This window comes from Bufo bufo, chromosome 4 (assembly GCF_905171765.1).
Source record: "Bufo bufo chromosome 4, aBufBuf1.1, whole genome shotgun sequence".
Taxonomy (NCBI): Eukaryota; Metazoa; Chordata; class Amphibia; order Anura; family Bufonidae; genus Bufo; species Bufo bufo.
Window position 1 is genome coordinate 473,156,099 of NC_053392.1, and position 21,489 is coordinate 473,177,587.

At 43.6% G+C, this 21,489-nt stretch overlaps 1 protein-coding gene across 4 annotated transcripts in view; it reads left to right on the top strand.

The window, feature by feature from the left end:
- Positions 1–21,489, top strand: part of SYNE1 (spectrin repeat containing nuclear envelope protein 1) — a 413,129-nt gene that overhangs the window by 202,983 nt on the left and 188,657 nt on the right. For all 4 annotated transcript variants that reach the window (XM_040429494.1, XM_040429495.1, XM_040429497.1 and 1 more), the window contains exons 55-70: positions 1,537–1,714; positions 3,208–3,390; positions 4,089–4,232; positions 4,453–4,608; positions 5,800–5,964; positions 6,824–6,996; positions 7,149–7,302; positions 9,528–9,671; positions 10,342–10,506; positions 10,723–11,040; positions 11,328–11,480; positions 12,684–12,854; positions 12,977–13,303; positions 13,719–13,871; positions 15,494–15,661; positions 16,562–16,738. In XM_040429494.1, the coding sequence (XP_040285428.1) occupies positions 1,537–1,714; positions 3,208–3,390; positions 4,089–4,232; positions 4,453–4,608; positions 5,800–5,964; positions 6,824–6,996; positions 7,149–7,302; positions 9,528–9,671; positions 10,342–10,506; positions 10,723–11,040; positions 11,328–11,480; positions 12,684–12,854; positions 12,977–13,303; positions 13,719–13,871; positions 15,494–15,661; positions 16,562–16,738 (2,929 nt within the window). The remainder of the gene's footprint in view (positions 1–1,536; positions 1,715–3,207; positions 3,391–4,088; positions 4,233–4,452; positions 4,609–5,799; positions 5,965–6,823; positions 6,997–7,148; positions 7,303–9,527; positions 9,672–10,341; positions 10,507–10,722; positions 11,041–11,327; positions 11,481–12,683; positions 12,855–12,976; positions 13,304–13,718; positions 13,872–15,493; positions 15,662–16,561; positions 16,739–21,489) is intronic.

A 21,489-nucleotide genomic window follows, 5' to 3' on the forward strand; every position in this document is an offset into this window, starting at 1 on the left:
CAAGACACCCCCAATAAAGCAATGGTTCTGCAGGTGGTGACCACAGACCACGTCTCAGTTCCTATGCCTTCTGGCTGATGTTTTGGTCACTTTTGAATGCTGGAGGTGCTTTCACTCTAGTGGTAGCATGAGACAGAGTCTACAACCCACACAAGTGGCTCAGGTAGTGCAGCTTATCTAGGATGCACATCAATGCGAGCTGTGGCAAGAAGGTTTGCTGTGTCTGTCAGCGTAGTGTCCAGAGCATGGAGGCGCTACCAGGAGACAGGCCAGTACATCAGGAGACGTGGAGGAGGCCGTAGGAGGGCAACAACCCAGCAGCAGGACCGCTACCTCCGCCTTTGTGCAAGGAGGAACAGGAGGAGCACTGCCAGAGCCCTGCAAAATGACCTCCAGCAGGCCACAAATGTGCATGTGTCTGCTCAAACGGTCAGAAACAGACTCCATGAGGGTGATATGAGGGCCCGACGTCCACAGGTGGGGGTTGTGCTTACAGCCCAACACCGTGCAGGACGTTTGGCATTTGCCAGAGAACACCAAGATTGGCAAATTCGCCACTGGCGCCCTGTGCTCTTCACAGATGAAAGCAGGTTCACACTGAGCACATGTGACAGACGTGACAGAGTCTTGAGACGCCGTGGAGAACGTTCTGCTACCTGCAACATTTCCAGCATGACCGGTTTGGCATTGGGTCATTAATGTTGTGGGGTGGCATTTCTTTGGAGGGCCGCACATCCCTCCATGTGCTCGCCAGAGGTAGCCTGACTGCCATTAGGTACCGAGATGAGATCCTCAGACCTCTTGTGAGACCATATGCTGGTGCGGTTGGCCCTGGGTTCCTCCTAATGCAAGACAATGCTAGACCTCATGTGGCTGGAGTGTGTCAGCAGTTCCTGCAAGACGAATGCATTGATGCTATGGACTGGCCCACCCGTTCCCCAGACCTGAATCCAATTGAGCACATCTGGGACATCATGTCTCGCTCTATCCACCAACGTCACGTTGCACCACAGACTGTCCAGGAGTTGGCAGATGCTTTAGTCCAGGTCTGGGAGGAGATCCCTCAGGAGACTGTCTGCCACCTCATCAGGAGCATGCACAGGCGTTGTAGGGAGGTCCTAGAGGGCACGTGGAGGCCACACACACTACTGATCCTCATTTTGACTTGTTTTAAGGACATTACATCAAAGTTGGATCAGCCTGTAGTGTGTTTTTCCACTTTAATTTTGAGTGTGACTCCAAATCCAGACCTCCATGGGCTGAAGAATTTGATTTCCATTTATTTTTTTTGTGTGTGATTTTGTTGTCAGCACATTCAACTATGTAAAGAACAAAGTATTTCAGAAGAATATTTAATTAATTCAGATCTAGGATGTGTTATTTTTGTGTTCCCTTTTTTTTTTTGAGCAGTGTATATATGTGTGTATTCATGATAGATATATATATATATATATATATATATATATCTTAGTGTTAAATTATGAAACATTATTACTGATTTATATTTTTCTTATCGACTGTTTTTGTTTTTTTAAGCCTTTGCTTGCAAACTTCAAAAAGTTGTCAAAGTAAAGAAGAGATTTTGCAGCAGAGGTTCCGTACAGCTATCCGAGATTATCAGCAGTGGCTTGTAAATGCAAAAGTGACAACCGCCAAATGCTTTGATACCCCCCAAAGTATTGATGAAACATCAGCAAGTCTTCAAAGAATTCAAGTAACACAATATTTAGTATATGTTTTTCACTGTAGAAATGTATTACATTACAGGCTTATTCCCTAGCATGCTCGACCTTTATCACAACTACTATTTAAACGGAATCTGTCACCAGCAACCTCCCTCTCAAACTGATTGCATAGACACATAGCCGAGGTTCACCTGATTAAAACTAAATTTTTCTTTTGTTTATCCAAGGCTCCGTTCCTAAGTGGTGTTATTTTTTCTTCATATACAAATTAAAGGCTATGTACACTTTTGGGGGCAATTTTTTATTATTGAATTGTACTTATTTTTAGCTAAAAAAATTATTTTTTCAATTGGTCTTTATTAAAAATATTGAATCCTTTTTTGTGTACAGAGATGACATGCTCTACTAGCTGCCTGTGGATTTTCTCTCTTTTCTGTCATTTAGGGAGCAGACAGACTCCTTATCTCTGCTCTCTAACGTTATAAACACTCATTATAGCTCAGTTCTTGTCTTACTGATTAGAGTGTAGCTTAAATAAGTGTTTATGTCCTCTTAATAGTTTACAGATAAGGGTTATGGCACAAAGTGAATGTGAAAGTACCAGTCACACAGTTAGAAAAACAGTTAATCCCCTGTGACAGAATGGCTCGATAGTTTTAATAAAGGCCAATTCAAAATATGATTATTAGCCAAAAATGAGTAAAAATGCAATCATAAACAAAAATTGCCTCCAAATGTGTTCATAGCCTTTAAGCCTTTGGTGCAATCATTGTTCTTGTTGCACCTCAGCTCCTTTCCTTTCTTTGGTCAGGCCCTCTATCGCTGCTTTGATTGACAGGGTCAGGCAGTGGCAAAGCAACCAGGGAGGGACTGGCCACAGAAAGGAGTGGAGCTTGGGTGCAACAAGAGAAATATTTAATAACTGCATATTAAGAAAAAGTATTATAATTTGGGAATGGATCCTCGGATCAACATTTATGCAAATTGTTTTATAGGGAGGTGAAGCATCTGTCTCTCTGTTGTTCCTCCTAGAAATGTATGCATAAATTGCCAACTGGGAGGCATGTGCCTGACACTGGTAGCAAAGATTGGACATACTTCCAACTGGTACCATCCAGGTGACAATTTACTTTTATATATCTAGGAGCAATAACACAGCCACCTTTCCATTCATTGACTCCAAGGTTGGGAGGACCATGTTCCGGTCAGAGAGCTGTGATCAACACCTATCAAAGCTTATGTTTTGCAGGTCTATAATGGGAAAAGTGTCTGTTTTATCATGTATATAATGAGAATTACCATTTACCTATTACGTTTAATCAAATAAGTCTGAACATTTTGGGTAATACGGATGAATGTTGTATTGCGCCGGTTTAGCCACCTGAACATCTATTGTTTTCAACTACCAAGGAATTTAATTGTTAAGGCTGTAACCTCGTGATTAGTACTTCCTGTATGTATTCTTAAGCCAAACGGTAACGATCGGGTCTTAGGTTGTCACATCGCTTTTACTTTTCTGTAGGAATGCCTTTCTGAAAGTGACAATGGTCAACAGAAGCTACACATGGTAACATCTAGGGGAGAACTTTTGTGCAGCATAATGCCTGAAGAAAAAGTGAAAACTATCCAAAAGAAAGTCCTTGCTGCAAAAGAAGATTGGAAAAATTTTATTTCATCACTGCACCTCAAGGAATCCGCCCTAGAGGTAGTAATTATACCTGGTTGTAGGTGTTGTTTGAGCTATTTTATATAGACAGACCTATTGTAGCTTCAGTTTTGAGATAATTTTGCAAAAACATGGAATATTTTTATATATATATTAATGGGTTTGGTTGATTAAGATAACATGTCCTTATTCCCTGTTGGGGCAGGTGGATCCCATAGTCCATACCCCACTGTGGACTTCCCTGTCTGTCAGAATGGCTAGCTGCTCTGTATGAGCATCTCCCATTCTGATAGACTTCTTTGTATTACATGGACAGCCATTCACCTGAATGTCCACCACGCCATGTAGTACTGCATGCCTAGCTGTCCACAGCTTTCCAGAGCAAAATCAGCTGTTTACTAGGAATGTGGCCTGGGGCCATTATCTGATAATCCTAGCAACTGCATTTTGAAACAGGGTTGTCTGGTATGAGGCAATCCTTTCAAGTGGACGATGTATTCAGAATTCTGCTGTAGATTTCTTCCTCTGCAATGCCAAGGGGGAAATCTGCCTCAAGTCAGTAGTACTTCTGCTGTGAATTACGGAAACAAATCCGCAACATCTTTCTTTTTCTCATGGAAGCTTGCAAATAAATAAAAAATGCAATCTGCTTGGTTGTTTGGGGCAATGAGGACCAATGTACTTTTTTTATTACATATATTTATATAGTGTTTCTAATTCATTTGTTCCAAACATAGAATTTAAAAGTCCAAATGAGAGATTTTGAAACAAGTGTCAAACCAGTTCAGGAATGGCTGACAAATACCGAAAGGGTAGTGCAAGACAGCAATAATCGTCTCCATGACCTGCCGTCTAAGAGGAAGGAACAGCAGAAGCTCCAGGTTAGTGACATCATTTATCGGAGGTAATGGACATTTGCTTTATTTGTTCTAACTGACGCATTTCTTCGGCCATGTGCTTTCTTATTAATACCAATGACTGAATTTGCCGTCTAGTCACCTAATGCTTATGTCAACCATATGACGCATTTAACGTGAATCTTATCCTGCTGTTTGTTGCATGCTTTTTCTGTACCGTTTCAAATGTGCTTGTGCCCTCTAGTCTATCCTAGAAGAAATAAGCTACCATGAGCCACAGATCACCAGACTAAAAGAGAAGGCTCAACAGCTAAGGGAAGGCCAGTCTGCCAACAAAAGCTATATGCACAGGGTTTCCCAGCTGGCTTCTCAGTACCTAGCACTATGCAATCTAACAAAGGTAATGTCTGACTGGGCTTTTTGCATGGATTTTGTATTGCCTGTATAAGGGTACTATCACACTTGCGTTGCTGGATTACGGCAGGCAGTTCTGTCGCCGGAACTGCCTGCCGGATCCGGCAATCTGTATGCAAACGGAAACCATTTGTAGACGGATCCGGATCCGTCTCACAAATGCATTGCAATACCGGATCCGTCTCTCCGGTGTCATCTGGAAAAACGGAACTGGTATATATTTTTTTTTTACATTTTTAAAGGTCTGCACATGCGCAGATCGGAAGACTGGATCCGTCAATGCGGCAATTTTAATGCCGGATCTGGGACTAATACATTCCAATGGGAAAAAAAATGCCGGATCCGGCATTCCGGCAAGTGTTCAGGAATTTTGGCTAGAGAGAAAAATGTAGCATGCTGCGTTTTTTTTTTCTTCGTCCAAATACCGTAAAAGGACTGAACTGAAGACATCCTAATGCATCCTGAACAGATTGCTCTCCGTTCAGAATGCATTAGGATAAAACTGATCCGTTTTTTCCCGGTATTGAGCCCCTAGTACGGAACTCAATACCAGAAAACTTTGACGCAAGTGTGAAAGTACCCTAATACTGTGTTTTCTTCTATTGCGCTATATCCCCTTTCTCTAATCGTTTCTCTACATTCACATTGAATATACTTTATTATTGACTTTGGTAAAGATAGTCATTTCAATTGTACATTTGAGGTTTTCACTGCTTTCTGATCTTTCTTTACTTAAAACGTTTTCCTGAGATTTTTATACTGATGACCTATCCTCTGGAAAGGTCATCAGTATCTTATTGTTGGGGTTCCGGCACCCTGGACCGCCACCGGTCAGCATTTGAGAAGGCACTGGCGCTCCTGTGAGCACTGCTGCCTTCTCGAAATGCACCAAGCACAGCGCCATACAGTTTATAGCGGCTATGCCTGGTATCTAAGTCATCAATATAAAAATATCAGAAAACCCCTTTAATGAGTCATCGTTGCAATCAGGGGAATCATTTTGCAGGCTCCACAGCTAAATCCAGACCCTTCACATAACAGCCAGTGATGGCACAGATCTATATATTTGTACTTATATACTCTGTTATAATGAAAAGGTTCAGACTTGAGCTATGGTAAGGAGGACTCATTTCATACATTAAATTATGAACATAAAATAAGAACTTTCACCCTCCAGGAAAAAATGTCAAGGATGGATCGCATTGTTGTAGAGCACCAGCAGTTTTTACAGGGTCTGACAGACCTCCAAGACTGGATAAATGATGCCATTCACCTACTGCAGACGTACTGCCATCCTACTGCAGATAAAAGTGTCCTGGACAGCAGAATGTCAAAGCTGGAGGTAAGTAAGCTTTGATTTAATTACTGTAATTTCTCAAAAAAGGGGAAAGCACTCTAGTCCAGGTCAATTAGGTCAGTGATTAGGCCTGTTGACTCAGTTGTCTTATTCTAGTTCTTATCTCCTGTGGCATGCCATGGTAGATGGAAGTGAATGGAAATAACTCTGTAGACCCAGGCAAAGTCCTTGGAAGCCTAAGTATAGAATGCATATTTGCTATTCTACAGTAGCCTCAAAAACATACCACCATGTGTATGTCTGCTTCCTGACATTGGTCATGAGGACCATGGTCTGCTTTTTGAATTCTGGCTATGAGACCCACACCTAATGTAGGTATAAATAAGTTACTGCTAAGGCTACTTTCACACTAGCGTTCGGAGCTATGAGACCCACACCTAATGTAGGTATAAATAAGTTACTGCTAAGGCTACTTTCACACTAGCGTTCAGGTGCAAGCAGCGTTCAGGTGTCTGCTCACTGAGCGGAGCGGAGGCTGAGCGCTGGCAGGCGGATGCATTCTCAGTGGATCCGCCTCCACTGAGAATGCATTGGGGCCAGACGGATGCGTTCGGGGCCGCTCGTGAGCCCCTTCAAACGGAGCGCACGAGCGGACACCCGAACGCTAGTGTGAAAGTAGCCTAAACTGTACACACTAAAGAGGATTGAAGAGCACCAATGATGGACTATCAGGCACATTTTCAGTCTAGCATGTGAAAATGGTTTTGACAGTTTTTTCACATACCAGATTATGGTGTTTTCCACCCCAAAAATTAGAGATCAGTCTGTTACCTTACATAACTTTGCTGTGTAAATGAGCCATCATTTAGATGTTATATCACCTACACACCATGTTTGTTTTCAGACCTTGTTGCTGGTGAAACAGGATAAAGAAATTCAGATGAAGATGATACTAACACGAGGAGAATCTGTTCTGAGAAACACAACTCCAGATGGTGCCCCTGCCATTCAGCAGCAGCTAAAAGACCTGAAGGATTCCTGGGCCTGCCTACTGTCATCTTGTATTAAGTGTAAAAGGTATAGTAGATAAACTGTTTGTAAATGGTGACTTTAATGGAGACTGTTAGCTGTATGTATGACTCTATTGTGTAGAGCCATTTCCAAGTCCAACATTTCCGTCAGATGTACATTGAAGGGTTATATTTACTTATTGACCGTTAAAATTACAGCCAACTGGAGGGAGCCCTGTCCAAGTGGACGAGTTACCAGGATGATGTTCGTCAGTTCTCCCTCTGGATGGACAAAGTGGAAGAGAGGATAAGTGAACCCGAGAGGCAGTTCAGTGAACTAAGAGACAAAATTACAGCGCAGAGTAAAGCTAAGGTATACCGTCATGGTCCATGTTCATCATTAGTATTTCATTTTCCCACTAAGGTTTTATAGTTCAATTATTGAAACATGGCTCCATTACATTAGTGAAGGAAACGTGGAGTTGTCATATCATGACGGTGTTCCCTTCAAAAGAGTTATGTGCTTTTAGTTGGGCTCACCCTTTAAGCTGTTGTTTTCCTTTCTGCGAATTGTAAAATGTAGCATATTGGAGGGACAGAACACTTGTACTTTTAAATAGAGTGGTGGAATCCAGACATAAATAGATGTCATGACTTGATTTGGTCCATAGGTGCTGTGTCCTTGAGGCCTCATGCACACAACCGTATTTTGTTTCCTTGGTCGATCCGTTTTTTTTTGGCGGATAGGATGCGGACCCATTCATTTCAATGGGTCCGCAAAAAACGCATGTCCGCATCAGTATGTCCGTTCCGTTGCTCCGCAAAAAAAATAGCGCATGTCCTATTTTTTTCTAGTTTGCGGACAAGGATAGGCATTATTACAATGGATCCGCAAAAAAAACAGATCTGCAAAAAAAAAAAAAAAAAACGGATGCCATACGGAACGTCATCCGTTTTTTTTGCGGATACGCAATTTGCGGACCGCAAATCACATACGGTCGTGTGCATGTAGCCTGACTTGCATTAGATCTCTCTATTATATAATTTAATTGTTCAGTCAAATAAAACGACATTGAGCTTTCAATAAACTTTGCCTTAAAGGGGCTTTCCGGGTTCACCCCTCCGGCCCCCCTGTTAAGAGCATCGGAGCATTTTATGCTCTGATGCTCTCCCTTGCCCTGTGCAATTCAGCTTTTTTTGTTTATATTATTACATTATTAGGTGGAGGCTTCCCCCTAGCAGTGTCACCGGCTCTGATGGGCGGACTTTAGCGCTCCCCTAGCCATTTTACAGGCTAGGGCAACTCTAAAGCCCACCCATTAGTGCTGGTGACGTCACCGGGCTCACTGCTAGTCGGAAGCCTCCGCCTAGCAGTCCCCATGGAGAGCCCGGTATGTCACCAGTTCTCCAATAAATGCCTTTGCCCTGCGTGATTCAGCACAGGACAAAGGAGAGTATCGAAGCATGAAATTTTCCCATTCTCATATCAGGGGGGCTGCCTAGGTAAAAATGGAGATATGTCCGGGTTCAGCTCTGAACCCGGACAACCCCTTTAATCAACAGTACAGTTTGTGCACCTGAGGAGTAATTTTTGGGCACTATATAGCGCAAAGTTGTGTGAAAAATGAGTGACCATTTAAAGGGGTTCTACAGTTTGTTTTAACTGATGATCTATCCTCTGGATAGATCATCAGCATCTGATCGGCGGGGGTCCGACACCCGGGACCCCCGCCGATCAGCTGTTTGAGAAGGCAGTGGTGCTCTAGTAGCGCCGCAGCCTTCTCACTGTTTACCGCCGGCCCACTGATGTCACGACTAGTATCAACTAGCCTGGGCGGGGCTAAACTCTGTTGTTGTAGTTGATACTAGTCAGTGGGCCGGCGGTAAACAGTAAACAGTGAGAAGACCGCGGCGCTACTGGAGCACCGCTGCCTTCTCAAACAGCTGATCGGCGGGGGTCCCGGGTGTTGGACCCCTGCCGATCAGATGCTGATGATCTATCCAGAGGCTAGATCATCAGTTAAAACAATGTGCAGAACCCCTTTAAGTTAGTTATTCCAAAAGCAAACATCGCAATCAATTGGAATCTGTCACCATCTCTTATCCTCTGAAACCGATGTAAGTGCCTGCTTGCTCTAGGCAAAGAGAGTGAAATCCACGCCTATGCCTCCACTCTTCACTGCCCCACATCATGAATATTCACATCCTCCTCCTTTTGGCCTACTGTAAACACATCTCTGAATCGGGCAGGCTTATGTGAATCAAAAAGGGTGGATGGGGATCACAGCTGTACATTTACATACCAGGGACTTCCAAGTGTATGCATATCCCTAAGAGGACTCCTGGGGGCTCTAACACGGACTCAGATTGTTGGATTGCAGTAGGAAATAGTGTATACGTAGACATGAAAGGTATACGTACTCTGAATTTGGGTCTCAACCGCTATATACTGGTAGTATAGTAATGTAGGGTAGTTAATTTTGGTAACAAATTCTCTTTAAACACGAACATGGGTAAAAGAACTGCATTCAAATTTCCAGACAGGAAGAATGAAGACCTCCTTTGCTATACTGACATAATAGTAGTATTGTTTTACAGTTATTGAATGAAGAACTTTTAAGCCACAGCAGTTTACTAGAGACCATAGAAAAGAAAGGATCCAGCATGACTGAGCATTATGTCACCCAACTGGAGCTCCAAGACCTGCATGAACGTTACAGTACTCTGAAAGAAAAGGTTAAGGTAAACAATTCAGCAATGCTATTATCTTCTCTATGTAATGGCTCAGATGGGGATTTGTGTATGTTTAATGGCGTATGGTTCTCCAGTTTCCATTGAATATTTCATTATGCAGTTTCTACTAGTAACCATTCAGATACTGACATGTCTTTTAATACTTTAATAAAATGAGCATAATATGAGTATTATTATCACTGCTAGAGATGAGCGAATTTCATGTTATGAAATTCGTTCACGCTTCGTTTGGTGGTAAAAGCAGAATTGCGTTATGGATTCTGTTACCACGGACCATTATGCAATTCTATGACCGGATGCATAACGGAATGCCTTTAGAGGCATTCCGTTATTTATTCCGTCATAATAGAAGTCTATGGGCTGCATAACGGATCTGTCCCGTTTCCGTTATGCAGGGGAGTCCTCACCTACATAACGGAAATGGGACGGATCCGTTTTGCAGCCCATAGACTTCTATTATGACGGAATAAATAACGAAATGCCTCTATAGGCATTCCATCATAGAATTGGGTTATGGTCCGTGGTAACGTAATCCATAACGCAGTTCACCTTTTAACAGTAAACGAAGTGTGAACGAATTTCAAAATATGAAATTCGCTCATCTCTAATCACTGCATTGGTATACGTGGAAAAGTGATGGTGGTTTGTATTTCAACAGGAAGCTATCACCAAAGCAGAGAAAATAGTGTCAGACCACCAAAATTATCAAAAGGCGCTTAGGGCATTTGAAGACTGGATACAGCAAGAAAATGAAAAACTGAACTGTCTAGTGTTGTTTGATGGAGATGCTGAGATGTATGATTCTACTCTTCGAGAACTACAGGTAACTCTTTGTAACTTTATACTACATCCATACTTTATGTTACAGCTATGGAGGCTGCTTTCACATCCATTTTGGTCAGTAAGGTTTTTAATAACTAACTTGGCCACCAGTGTAAGAATAGTGGGTGACAAGAATGAGGAACATAATGAAAAAAATTATAATATTAAAGGTGGAACATGGTCCTAATACCATTGATCATTATATTTGACTCTCCAGGAGCTTCAGGTGCGTTGTGCAGAAGGACAGGCATTATTGAACAGTACCTTACACATAAGAGAAGATGTGATACCATGGGGTATTCCACACACAGAAGACAGAGAATTGGAATCCTTAAGACATGACTGGCAAGTTTATCAGCAAAGGCTGACAGAAGGCCGAAGCCAGACGAATGCTTCATTCAGCAAGCTGAAGCTGATGGAGAAGAAGTTCCAGAAGATAGATGAATGGTTGACCTCAGTGGAAGGAAAAGTGAATATCAGAACCGGGCGTCAGTCAGACAGAGCAACAAAGGAGATACAGCGTCAACAAATGAAGGTAAATTCATAACTTCTTGATCATGCCATAGGTATTATATGTAGGCTCTGGTGTATTTTGCTAATAAAAATCCAGCACTGTTTGTAGACCAGTCGTTCCAAGCGCATAGTTTTTTTTTAATCAATTTGCTGCAACAAAACTGCAAACAAGGGATGTGATACTAATTATGTCTTCTGTTCATCCACCAGGCAGATTGCTTAGGGATGTAGTTTGGCTTCCATATTGAATTGTCATCATTCATATAGCAAGCTATCCTATGAATGCTATTCATTTGTTTTCTCTTTTAGAAATGGCACGAGGAGGTGATGGTCTACAGGGATGAAGTTGAAGAGGTTGGCACCTTGGCCCAACAAGTATTAGAGGAAGGCCGCAGCAGCAGAATTGGGAGTATGGCCACCCTGTTAACATCTCGCTATCAGGCTGTCAGGCTTCATACTTTGGTAAATAACATCAATACGTATTCATTGTGCCAAGATGTTACTCTTTACAAAGTTCTTACTTGGTTAAGCTCAAGATCACTTTTTTAAATAAAATTGTTGTACCTAAGAATATACATAAATTGGTGTGGTGTATTTTAAAGGGCTTGTGCCCTCTAAAGTGTATTTTCATCAATTACTCTAGCTCCCACTCCGCTTTGATTGACAGGGCCAGGCAGTAAAAACATCATCACTCCTGTCAGTGCAGAGGTTGTGGCAGTTGCAGAGAGAGTAGAGACTCTAGGTGTAACAGGAAGGCCCCCATTGCTCTTAGAGGCTCATTTCCATATATTTAAACATCATTTTCCTCAGCAATGCAGGCACATATGCACATGGGGCCAACACCGATGCCTTCAGCTGCCAAGCAAACATGCAACAGGTCAGCCAGTTTCATAGGTACAAATCTGTTGACAGATGCCTTTTAACAAATTAATAACCTATTGTGAGACAGTGACAGGTAGAGTGATTGATGGCAGGTATTTTCCCCCTAGAAGCCTGTCATATGCAGCTTAAGCTCCAGGGAATGCCCAGTATGTAGTGGAAAGCCCAAGCTTTCCTGAGGTGGCTTTGTAGAAAAGCTAATATAGGGCCTGGAGTTTGGATTGGGGAAGAGCAATCGGCAGTCCACTTATGGGAAGAGTTCTAGCCTGATGTCTCTGATTCGCCGCACCAGCGCCAGTTGCATTAAGAGAACCTGGGCAGAGAGTCTGGGCCTAAGACCTGGGTCTGATATTCTGGTGGGTGCGAGGAGCTCGCTGTGATGAACATGTTTAGGACAGTGAGTAAAATACTGTTTAGTTAGGGCTCAGACGAGCACGTTTTTATTTAGTGTTTTGCCTAAAATGTAAGGCCTTTTGTTTCTGTTATTTGAAACCACAATAAAGTGGGACTTTCTTTGGACTTCAACTCGAGTGTCACTGTCGGCCAATCCTGCCTTACCAGAGCTAATTCCCACACTATATACTGTATATGCTTAATATATTTATGAAATGTTATGAATTTACTGCACAATGGATGTTGAGGTGAATGTATATAAGAGCTAATGTTGCAGTCATTTCTCTGTTTGTACTCTTTGTTATTCCCAATGACTATCCTACTTGACATTGTATGAATAGTTCAGTTGTGACTTATGTCTCTCAGTAACATTTTTTTCTCTCTCTATTTTAGGAGCAAATTCAATTCCTCGAAGAAGAAATTAGGAACATAGAGGAAGCTGATGTTGCCATGAAATATTACACAGACTGGTTTACTGATGCTTTACAGAACTTCAAAAATATAACAGCGGATTTAGGAGTTGTGGATAAGACAGCACTGGAGAAAAAAATGAAAAACCTTGAGGTAAATGTACCCTTAAAAGCCTTCAGAGTCTTGTGTCAATACAACTGTAGAGGTATTTGCCTAGGGCTATTCTTTTTATTATGTTTTGTTATACTGATATTCTGCCCATTTTTTGTTTATAGTCTTTATTAGGTGATATGGATTTAGGTAACAGACTGCTGAAAGCACTCCGTGAAAAGGGTGATCGTGTTCTTAAGTACTTGGCGGGAGATGAAGCTGACCAGCTGGAGAAGGATATACACAACCACATGGAGAAGTTGGAGGAGCTGACAAGTTCAGTTAGAAAGGAGCATACAGCTTTGGAAAAGGGTCTCCATCATGGAAAGGAATTCTCTGACAAGTACAGCGGACAAATTCAGTGGCTGACAGAGTATCAGAATGTCCTGCAAGCTGATGTGGAATCCAAAACTGAGCTCTATGAGAAGAAGGCACAACTAGCCAAGTATAAGGTGGGTTATTGCTTAGGAGTTTGCTCCATATCCTTTGCACCATACACTGTGGATCTTATTGCCATAGAACCCAGCAACCTTGCAGTTGACCTCAACATGGCAGCCAAGAAATACTTGCACTCCAGTAAAAATCAATATTGCACACCTTTGAAATGTGAGACACATAATCTGTTATTGGCTTTAGGCGTCACTGGGCTGATTTTTTATGAAAAATGGATTGTGAGGCATGATCATACATTATATAAAGTACTGTGTAAATCAGTGGTCCCCAACCTGTTACTCTTCATCTGCTGCACAACTGCAATTCTCATCACAACCAGACAGCTTGCAACAGCAGTACCATCTATTGGGGACCCCTGGTTGAAATATCTACACAACAATGAAGATAATCATATTTTTATGTTTGTGTGCATAGTCCATACAGCAGACTGTCCTTTCTCGTGAGCCGTCCATCAAAGTTGTTATTGAAAAGGGCGAAGCCTTGCTTAGAATGACTCACAATGCCTTTGTGGATGAAAAAATTCACAAATTGCAGAAGGATTATCAAGGGCTATGCAGTCTGGCCAAGGTAAAGTATATATACATTGCATTCATTTCATCATTTAAATTCAAAATAAAAGTATGAAAGTGTATACAGGCTCTAAAGGCTACTCTCGACTTAAGGCATCACTGAGCTTTCAACAAACTTTGCATTAATCATAGTACGTTGTGTGTACATGAGGAATAACACTGTTTCTGGCCATTATGTCACTTGTGTCTGACAGTTTTACCTTTGCTTGCTGAATATCTAGTTTGCAGTTCTCCCAGACATGGTGGATGGAGACTAGCTGCCATCTATTGCATACACAGAAAGTAGAAGAGAATCTCCATCCTAACTGTCTCACAGTCACTCAGAAGCAGCCCAGTAAGGTTGTGAATGGAGCACTTGTGCTGCTGAACTATTCCTCTGTATCTCTGTAGTCTCCCTTTGTCAGTGCCTGTCTCTGAGTTTCTGCCTATTCCTCCTCTCTCCCCTCTCCATAGATTTGTATTAACAGTGTAATATAATCCTCGTCCATCCTGGACGCGAATAAGGCATTTTTACAAAGTGAAAAGCAATTATGACAGGGAAAGAATGGGGGCTGGTAAACAGCTGATAATAGGAAAACTAGACATTTCTCACTAATAATACATATTACAAAGTTTCATGTGGTTTCCTCTACTATTGATTTATGCAAAGTTGTGTTTAAAGTTAGTGACCATTTAAAGCTACATAAAGTAAATATATATGCATAATTCTAGTACCCACTATATGTTTTGTCTGAATGGTAAATATGTAAGTTAAGAATATATTCACATTCTCATTCATCTAAAAGAGGCTTGCTGCCAGAACAACCCTATATAGATAAATGGAACTGAATTTAGTTACGTTAATTTCTGCAACAAATCTTCCATGTGTGAATTCACTGTTAGGGTGCATTCACACAACCGTAGTGTTTTACGGATCCGCAAAACACAAATACCTGCCTTGTGCATTCCGCAATATGCGGACTGCACTAGTTACAGATGATGCACCCTTTGCAACTGCACAGGTCACACACCCCGAAGGCCAACCTGATTAAAGTGTAACTGTCATTCTATTTTTATTTGTGTAATGTATAGGGGCAGTGATACTGACCAATTGTGTAGTATATTTTAATTACTGAAATCATACATTTCTATTAGAAAAATAGCTCTAAAGTGTCTGATTTTGAGCCTTAGCAACACTCCTCTTTCTTCTATTTACATAACACAGTCAGTGTTAGCAAGTCTCCACTGTTATGTAAACAGAAGACAGAGGAGCGTTGCTAAGGTTCAAAATGGGCCACTTCAGGGCTATTTTTCTAATAGAAATGTATGATATCAGTAATTAAAGTATATTACAAAAATGGTCAGTATCACTGCAACTACACATTACACAAATAAAAAAAGAATGACAGTTACACTTTAAAGTTACCCTCCTAATATAGAAATGAAATGGGTAAATAGGCCTTGTGGACAGATATACACTTATAATGAGGTGATTTGCATCTGTTTATTGATAACAGTTTTAACATACTATAATAAATTAGAATTCAGATGGAATATAAATGAGTTACCAGTATATGTCATTGCCAATCATGTATTGTATCTGTCTTTTTTTTGGCTGACACATGATGTATCATGAAACAGATGATTGTGGCTGAATTGGAAGACAAAGTGAAGGAGCACGAATGCTATAATAGTGAGCTGCAGGATGTAGAGAAGTGGCTCCTTCAGATGTCAAGCAGGCTGGTAACCCCTGACCTAATGGAAAGCAGCAATTTAGAGGCAATTACTCAACAGCTGGCTAATCACAAGGTATTACAGGATGACGAGAGCATTGAATATTTATGTCTGTAATCATATTGTGTCATGTTCTGTTACATTTAGGCAAGCAATGGATTGTGTTTGTAACTTTAAACTTCAAAGGCTCTTGGAAGGTACTGGATCTCATTGTGTTAATCCATCTGGTGTAGGGAGTCCTACGGGCAATACTACTTGTCTCTCTGATGCCACCTATAGGAAGGTGGACACCACTACGACATCTAAATATTGTGCATGTTGATGCATGCATTTATGGTTCTCTGTAATATGCCTAGTTTTACCACTATTTTCTAAGCATATTAGGGCACATTTATTAAGACCGGCGTTTTTAGACTCTGTTCTTAATAGCCCTAAGCTGGCGGTGGTTCTGCCGAAGTTATTAAGAGGCGCCAGCCTCTTCATAACTTTGGCAGATCCTTCGCCAGTTCTAAATGTAAGAGCGCTTCCGAGCTGTCTTACATTTAGACCCTTTTCTATGCCTGAAACAGGCGTAGAAAATGGTAAATGAGACAGGCGTACCGACCCATCCCCTTCCCACACCACGCCCACAATTTTAGAACTGGTGTGAGCAGGGAGAAGTCGCCGATTGTGGAGCAACTAACTGTTGCGCCACAATTTGCGCCTGAAATACGCCTAATATAGGCATATTTCAGCTGAAAAATTGACTCCCATTGTCCTTCACTAAAGTCAGTGTCGATTTAGTAAATGGCAAAATACAGACTCAAGGGACATGCGGTTTTGTACCAAATTTATAAAAATCCCATTCACTGCTAAGTAATATCTTTCAGCTGTAGTTTTCTTCATAAACACCCACAGCAGAAAAAATAGGCTTAACCATATACAAATGATGAATACTTGTAAATGTCCTGACATGAACGCTAAATCATTATGCAGGCAATGATGGAGGATATTGCTGGCTTTGAAGAGCGTTTGAGTAGTCTCAAACTGAAGGGAGAAAATCTGGTTCTTCACTGTGCAGAACATCTGCAAGCAAAGTTCAAACAAACCATACAAGCACATCTACAAGGAACAAGGGACAGTTACTCAGCTATCTGCAGTACTGTCCAGAGGGTAAGTTATAATACACCCATAATGTCACCGTCACAGCTTGTTAAAGAGGACCCCTCCTGACACATGTTAGTAAAAGCTTGTATTCCTCATGAAATAACCATTCTAAAGCATCATATTTTAAAACCGTCTGTAATACCATTCCTCTGTTATTTTTCCTAGAAATGTATAAATAATCGACAACTGTGTGGGGGAGTGTGTCCTTACACACTCTCATCCTGTCCAGTGTTCACAGTGACAGACAATGTAGGGACACCCCCTTAGCAAGGGAAATGGTAACACCCAGTTGTCAATTTATTCATACATTTCTACATGGAATAACAGAGGAAAATACAATACAGAGTTCTAAGAAAAGATGCTTTAAACTGTTGTTTTGTGAAGATTACAAGTATTTACTAAAATAGACATGTCAAGATTGTTGAGAGGTCCTCTTTAAATACTACGTCAAGCATGCCTACAACTTCAGTCTTATTAAAATACATTAAAGGCTATGGACACATGTGGGGTGGGTTTTTATATTTTTGTATTCTACTCATTTTGGGCTAAAATATATATATTTTTCTCGCTGGTTTCATTGGGGGACACAGGACCGTGGGTATAGCTTGCTGCTGCCACTAGGAGGCGACACTAGGCTGAAAAGTGATAACTCCTCCCCTGCAGGCTATACCCCCTCCAGCCTGGAGAGAGCATATCAGTTTTTAGCTTAGTGTCGTAGGAGGCAGACCTCCCTGCTTAGCAGGGTGGCTCTTTTACAATTTTGTTTTTAATTTATTTAATTTTTTCTTTAGGTTAAGGGGCACAGATTCGCTTGCGTCTCTGTCTCCCTGGGAGGCTGGCCGGTGTTGCCTGTTCCACCGCCTTGCCTCCCCAAGAAGACAAAGCGGACCAGGGCAGCCTCGCTCCCCTGCTTCCCGCCAGCAAGAGGGCCACCTCCTCTACAGCCCTTCTCTACATGGACCCCTGATGCCTGGTGCCAGCGGTCGTGGGGTGGCCCTGCTGGTACAAGAATAAGGGTGAAGAGCACAGATGAAGACAGGTGAGTTTTACTGTCCCTCCCTGTCCCCCTCACATGGCCCCTTCTTGAGGGGGTAACGAATCCCCCACCCGTCGCCCAGCTCACCTCAGTGGAAAGGGTTAATCCCATTCCATCTACAAACAGGCGCCTTCTGCGCCCTATTCCGGTCCCCCCACTCTCCGACCGACCGGGTGGGCTTCCCGGTCGGCTAAGCGACGCATCCGATCCGCCCTCTGAGAACGGATTCCCTACTCGGCCGGACGCCGCAAAATCTAGGCCCCGGCTTTATTCGGGCCTACCGTCTCATTTCTTTCCTTTCCCTCCGGCCACGCTAATTTACTCCTCCGATGGGTTTACGCGGTCAGTGGACACAGGCGACCGCATTCCAGACATCGATCCAGGGACGCGCTGTGCTGACTAGCGGTGAGTCCCGTCGGCCGGCGTGATAATTTAGTCCCCGGCTTTGCGGCCTTCTAGGCCGGAACTTCCTCCCTCATTCCAGGCCCCTGTTCACTCTAGGTTTCTATCTGCAGGCACAATGTGCCTTGATATTACAGTATACATCCCTTCCTGACCTCCTCTCCATATCAAGCTAGGCCCTCACAATAAAAAAAAAAAAAATATATATAAAAAATAAAATTATGCGCATACAGATCCTGCTTTCCTCAGCCCACAAAATCCAATGGAGTGCATCTGAGGGATCCCAATCCGCCCTCTGAGGCCGTTTGGTCGATCATGCTCCAACTGCGCAAATCCAGTGGGGTACATCTGGAGGATCCCAATCCGCCCTCCGGGCCGTTTGGTTGATTATGCTCCAACGGCGCAAATCCAGTGGGGTACATCTGGAGGATCCCAATCCGCCCTCCGGGCCGTTTGGTTGATTATGCTCCAACGGCGCAAATCCAGTGGGGTATATCTGGAGGATCCCAATCCGCCCTCCGGGCCGTTTGGTTGATTATGCTCCAACGGCGCAAATCCAGTGGGGTACATCTGGAGGATCCCAATCCGCCCTCCGGGCCGTTTGGTTGATTATGCCCCAACTGCGCAAATCCAGTGGGGTACATCTGGAGGATCCCAATCCGCCCTCCGGGCCGTTTGGTTGATTATGCTCCAACTGCGCAAATCCAGTGGAGTACATCTAAGGGATTCCCATTCCGCCCTCCGGGCCGTTTGGTTGATAATGCTCCAACTGCATAGATCCAGTGGGGTACATCTGGAGGATCCCAATCCGCCCTCTGAGGCCGTTTGGTTGATTATGCTCTAACTGCGCAAATCCAGTGGAGTACATCTGAGGGACTCCCATTCCGCCCTCTGGGCCGTTTGATTGATAATGCTCCAACTACGTAAATCCAGTGGAGTACACCCGAAGGGTCCCCAATCCGCCCTCCGGGCCGTTTGGTTGATGATGCTCCAACTGCATAAATCCAGTGGAGTACATCTGGAGGATCCCAATCCGCCCTCTGAGGCCGGTTGGTTAATGGTGCTACAACTGCGCAAATATCCAACTGCGCAAATCCAGTTGAGGACAACTGAAACTTCCCATCCACCCTCCGGGGGCGTCTGTTTGAGTTTCTCCTCCTGCGCAACTCAGCGGAGGACCTCTGGAAGTTCCCAATCCACCCTCCTGGGTCGTTTGGTTAATAGAGCACCGTCTGCGGAATCCGGTAAGCGGACCTTTAGTTCTATTCCACCTCCGGGGTAGTTTGGTTCTTATATCAACACCGCCACAGCCTGCAACAGCCATGGGCTAGAGGCTGAGAGGTGGAACTGCGCACGAGCGGGCCGAAGCAGGACAGTTATTCGGACTCTGACATGAATCCGGATTATCTTTCCTAGATTATGTCTGTGCTAACCGGTTCTGGTGTATGCATTAACCCCTTCCTTAGGCACTATTTACACTTCTACTAGATACAGTGCTTAATTTGGGTATTACCTCCTTCCTGAGGTGGACTGACCTCACTAGCATTGGTCTCAATGCCAGCCATAGGTGCCCCTCGTTCTGTGAGTGGCGGAATTGAAGTTCCACTGGGCTCGGTATCGTCAGCATACATTAACCTCTTGTATAGGTGGCATTATGGCATTCTCACTGCTGTCGCAGTGTTTATGTACGCATTACACCCTTTCTGGGGTGGGATGATGGCACTTCACACAGAGTACAGAACTCGTCATATGCAAGTTCCTGCTAGGTCGTTACCGCCTTCGATGGGTGAGGTATTTGCACTACCTCGGTTGCAGTACTTACTGGATGTGTGACTCCCGATCATAGGTAAAGCGTTTTGCACCGCCACTGGGCGCAGTGCTTGCCGTAGATTTTTCCCCCTCCATTGAGTGGGTACTTACACTTCCGTAGATTGCGGTTCTGACTATCCCGCTACCCCCTTCCCTAACAGGGGGTTTGCGCTTCCGTTGGTTGCTATTCCATCTCCCATTTGCCATCACATACTTCCTATGGCATTACCCTCTACAAACGATCCAGTAACGGAGGAATCACTATGCATCTTTGCATGCTGTATTTCAGCTACGCCACGACTCTAGATGCCTTGGTTTCCTTCACAGGTGGTCCGTGGCAACAGTCGGTACCGCTGGTGCATGATATTCTCCATCTAGTGGCATATGGATACTGCCACTGGATACTATGGGTACTCCCATATTGTATCCCTTTTTTCTTCATGCACTTATTGGAGACACCAGAATGTCGGCCTTTGTGCTCTCAAGGGAGTCACTCAGCCTTATGTGTCCTAGAGGCTCCCCATCCCCATGAGCCTCCACCGTTCAGATCAGTCACACTGCACAGAGTACTGTGATCAAGATCCAGCAAGCGGAATATTCCACCGACTCCGGATGCTTCGTCCACCACTCATCCTTATCTAGGTGAGGGCGTTATGCTGGCAATCGGCAGTGGCTACTACAACGGCTTCTCCTTCGCAGGGTAGTCTTCACGCTAGCGCTAGATGCTCCTAATCGCTGTAGCGAGACAACCCCCCTCAGGTAGGAGTTCTACCCTGGTACTAATTCGGCAGTTGCTCCTGTTCAGCGTCCTTGTCAGGTGGAGGGTTTAAGGTTAGCTCTACTAACTGGGCCAGCTTGATACCAGAACTTCTACTGGATGTCCTCAGGCCTTCCCCTCATGTCCACGCTGGCGGAGCATGCGGTAGCCCCTACCGCACGAGGGGTGTTTGAGTCACATCCTTGACTGGAGTATGGCGTGAGCATTACTCTTGGGGTTTCCCTTGTAGGGCCTCCCTTCAGGCGGAGTATCGCATCACCACTAGACGCTGTAGAGCTCCAGTCTCACATGGGAATGGGCTTTAGTTCTGGCCTCTTTCTGGTTTACTACCAATAAGGGTCTGTGGCTCTGGCAACTGTTGTCCTTCTGCCACATCCATATCCATATGTTTGAGAAAGGCTCTTGATGTGAGCCGAAACGCATCACAGAGTATTGTATGTGACCAATAGTCATCATCTTTTGTAGAGGACTACAGTGAGGGCCGGTCTTTCTTCATTATTATCTATTGTCCTTCTGTCGTCGGCTCGGGTGTGGCGATGGTGTAGTTACCATGGCTGATCAGCACCTACCTTTTGAGTGCGTTCTACTGGGTAGATCAGTCTCTACGGCACTCGTCAACACTAGATTGCCGTTCTAAGCGGGACCTGGATTCTAGTAGTCATACCGTAACGCCATTGGTGCTACCTCTCTTCAGATGTCAGTGATATCACCTCAAGCCAATGGTGGTTGTTC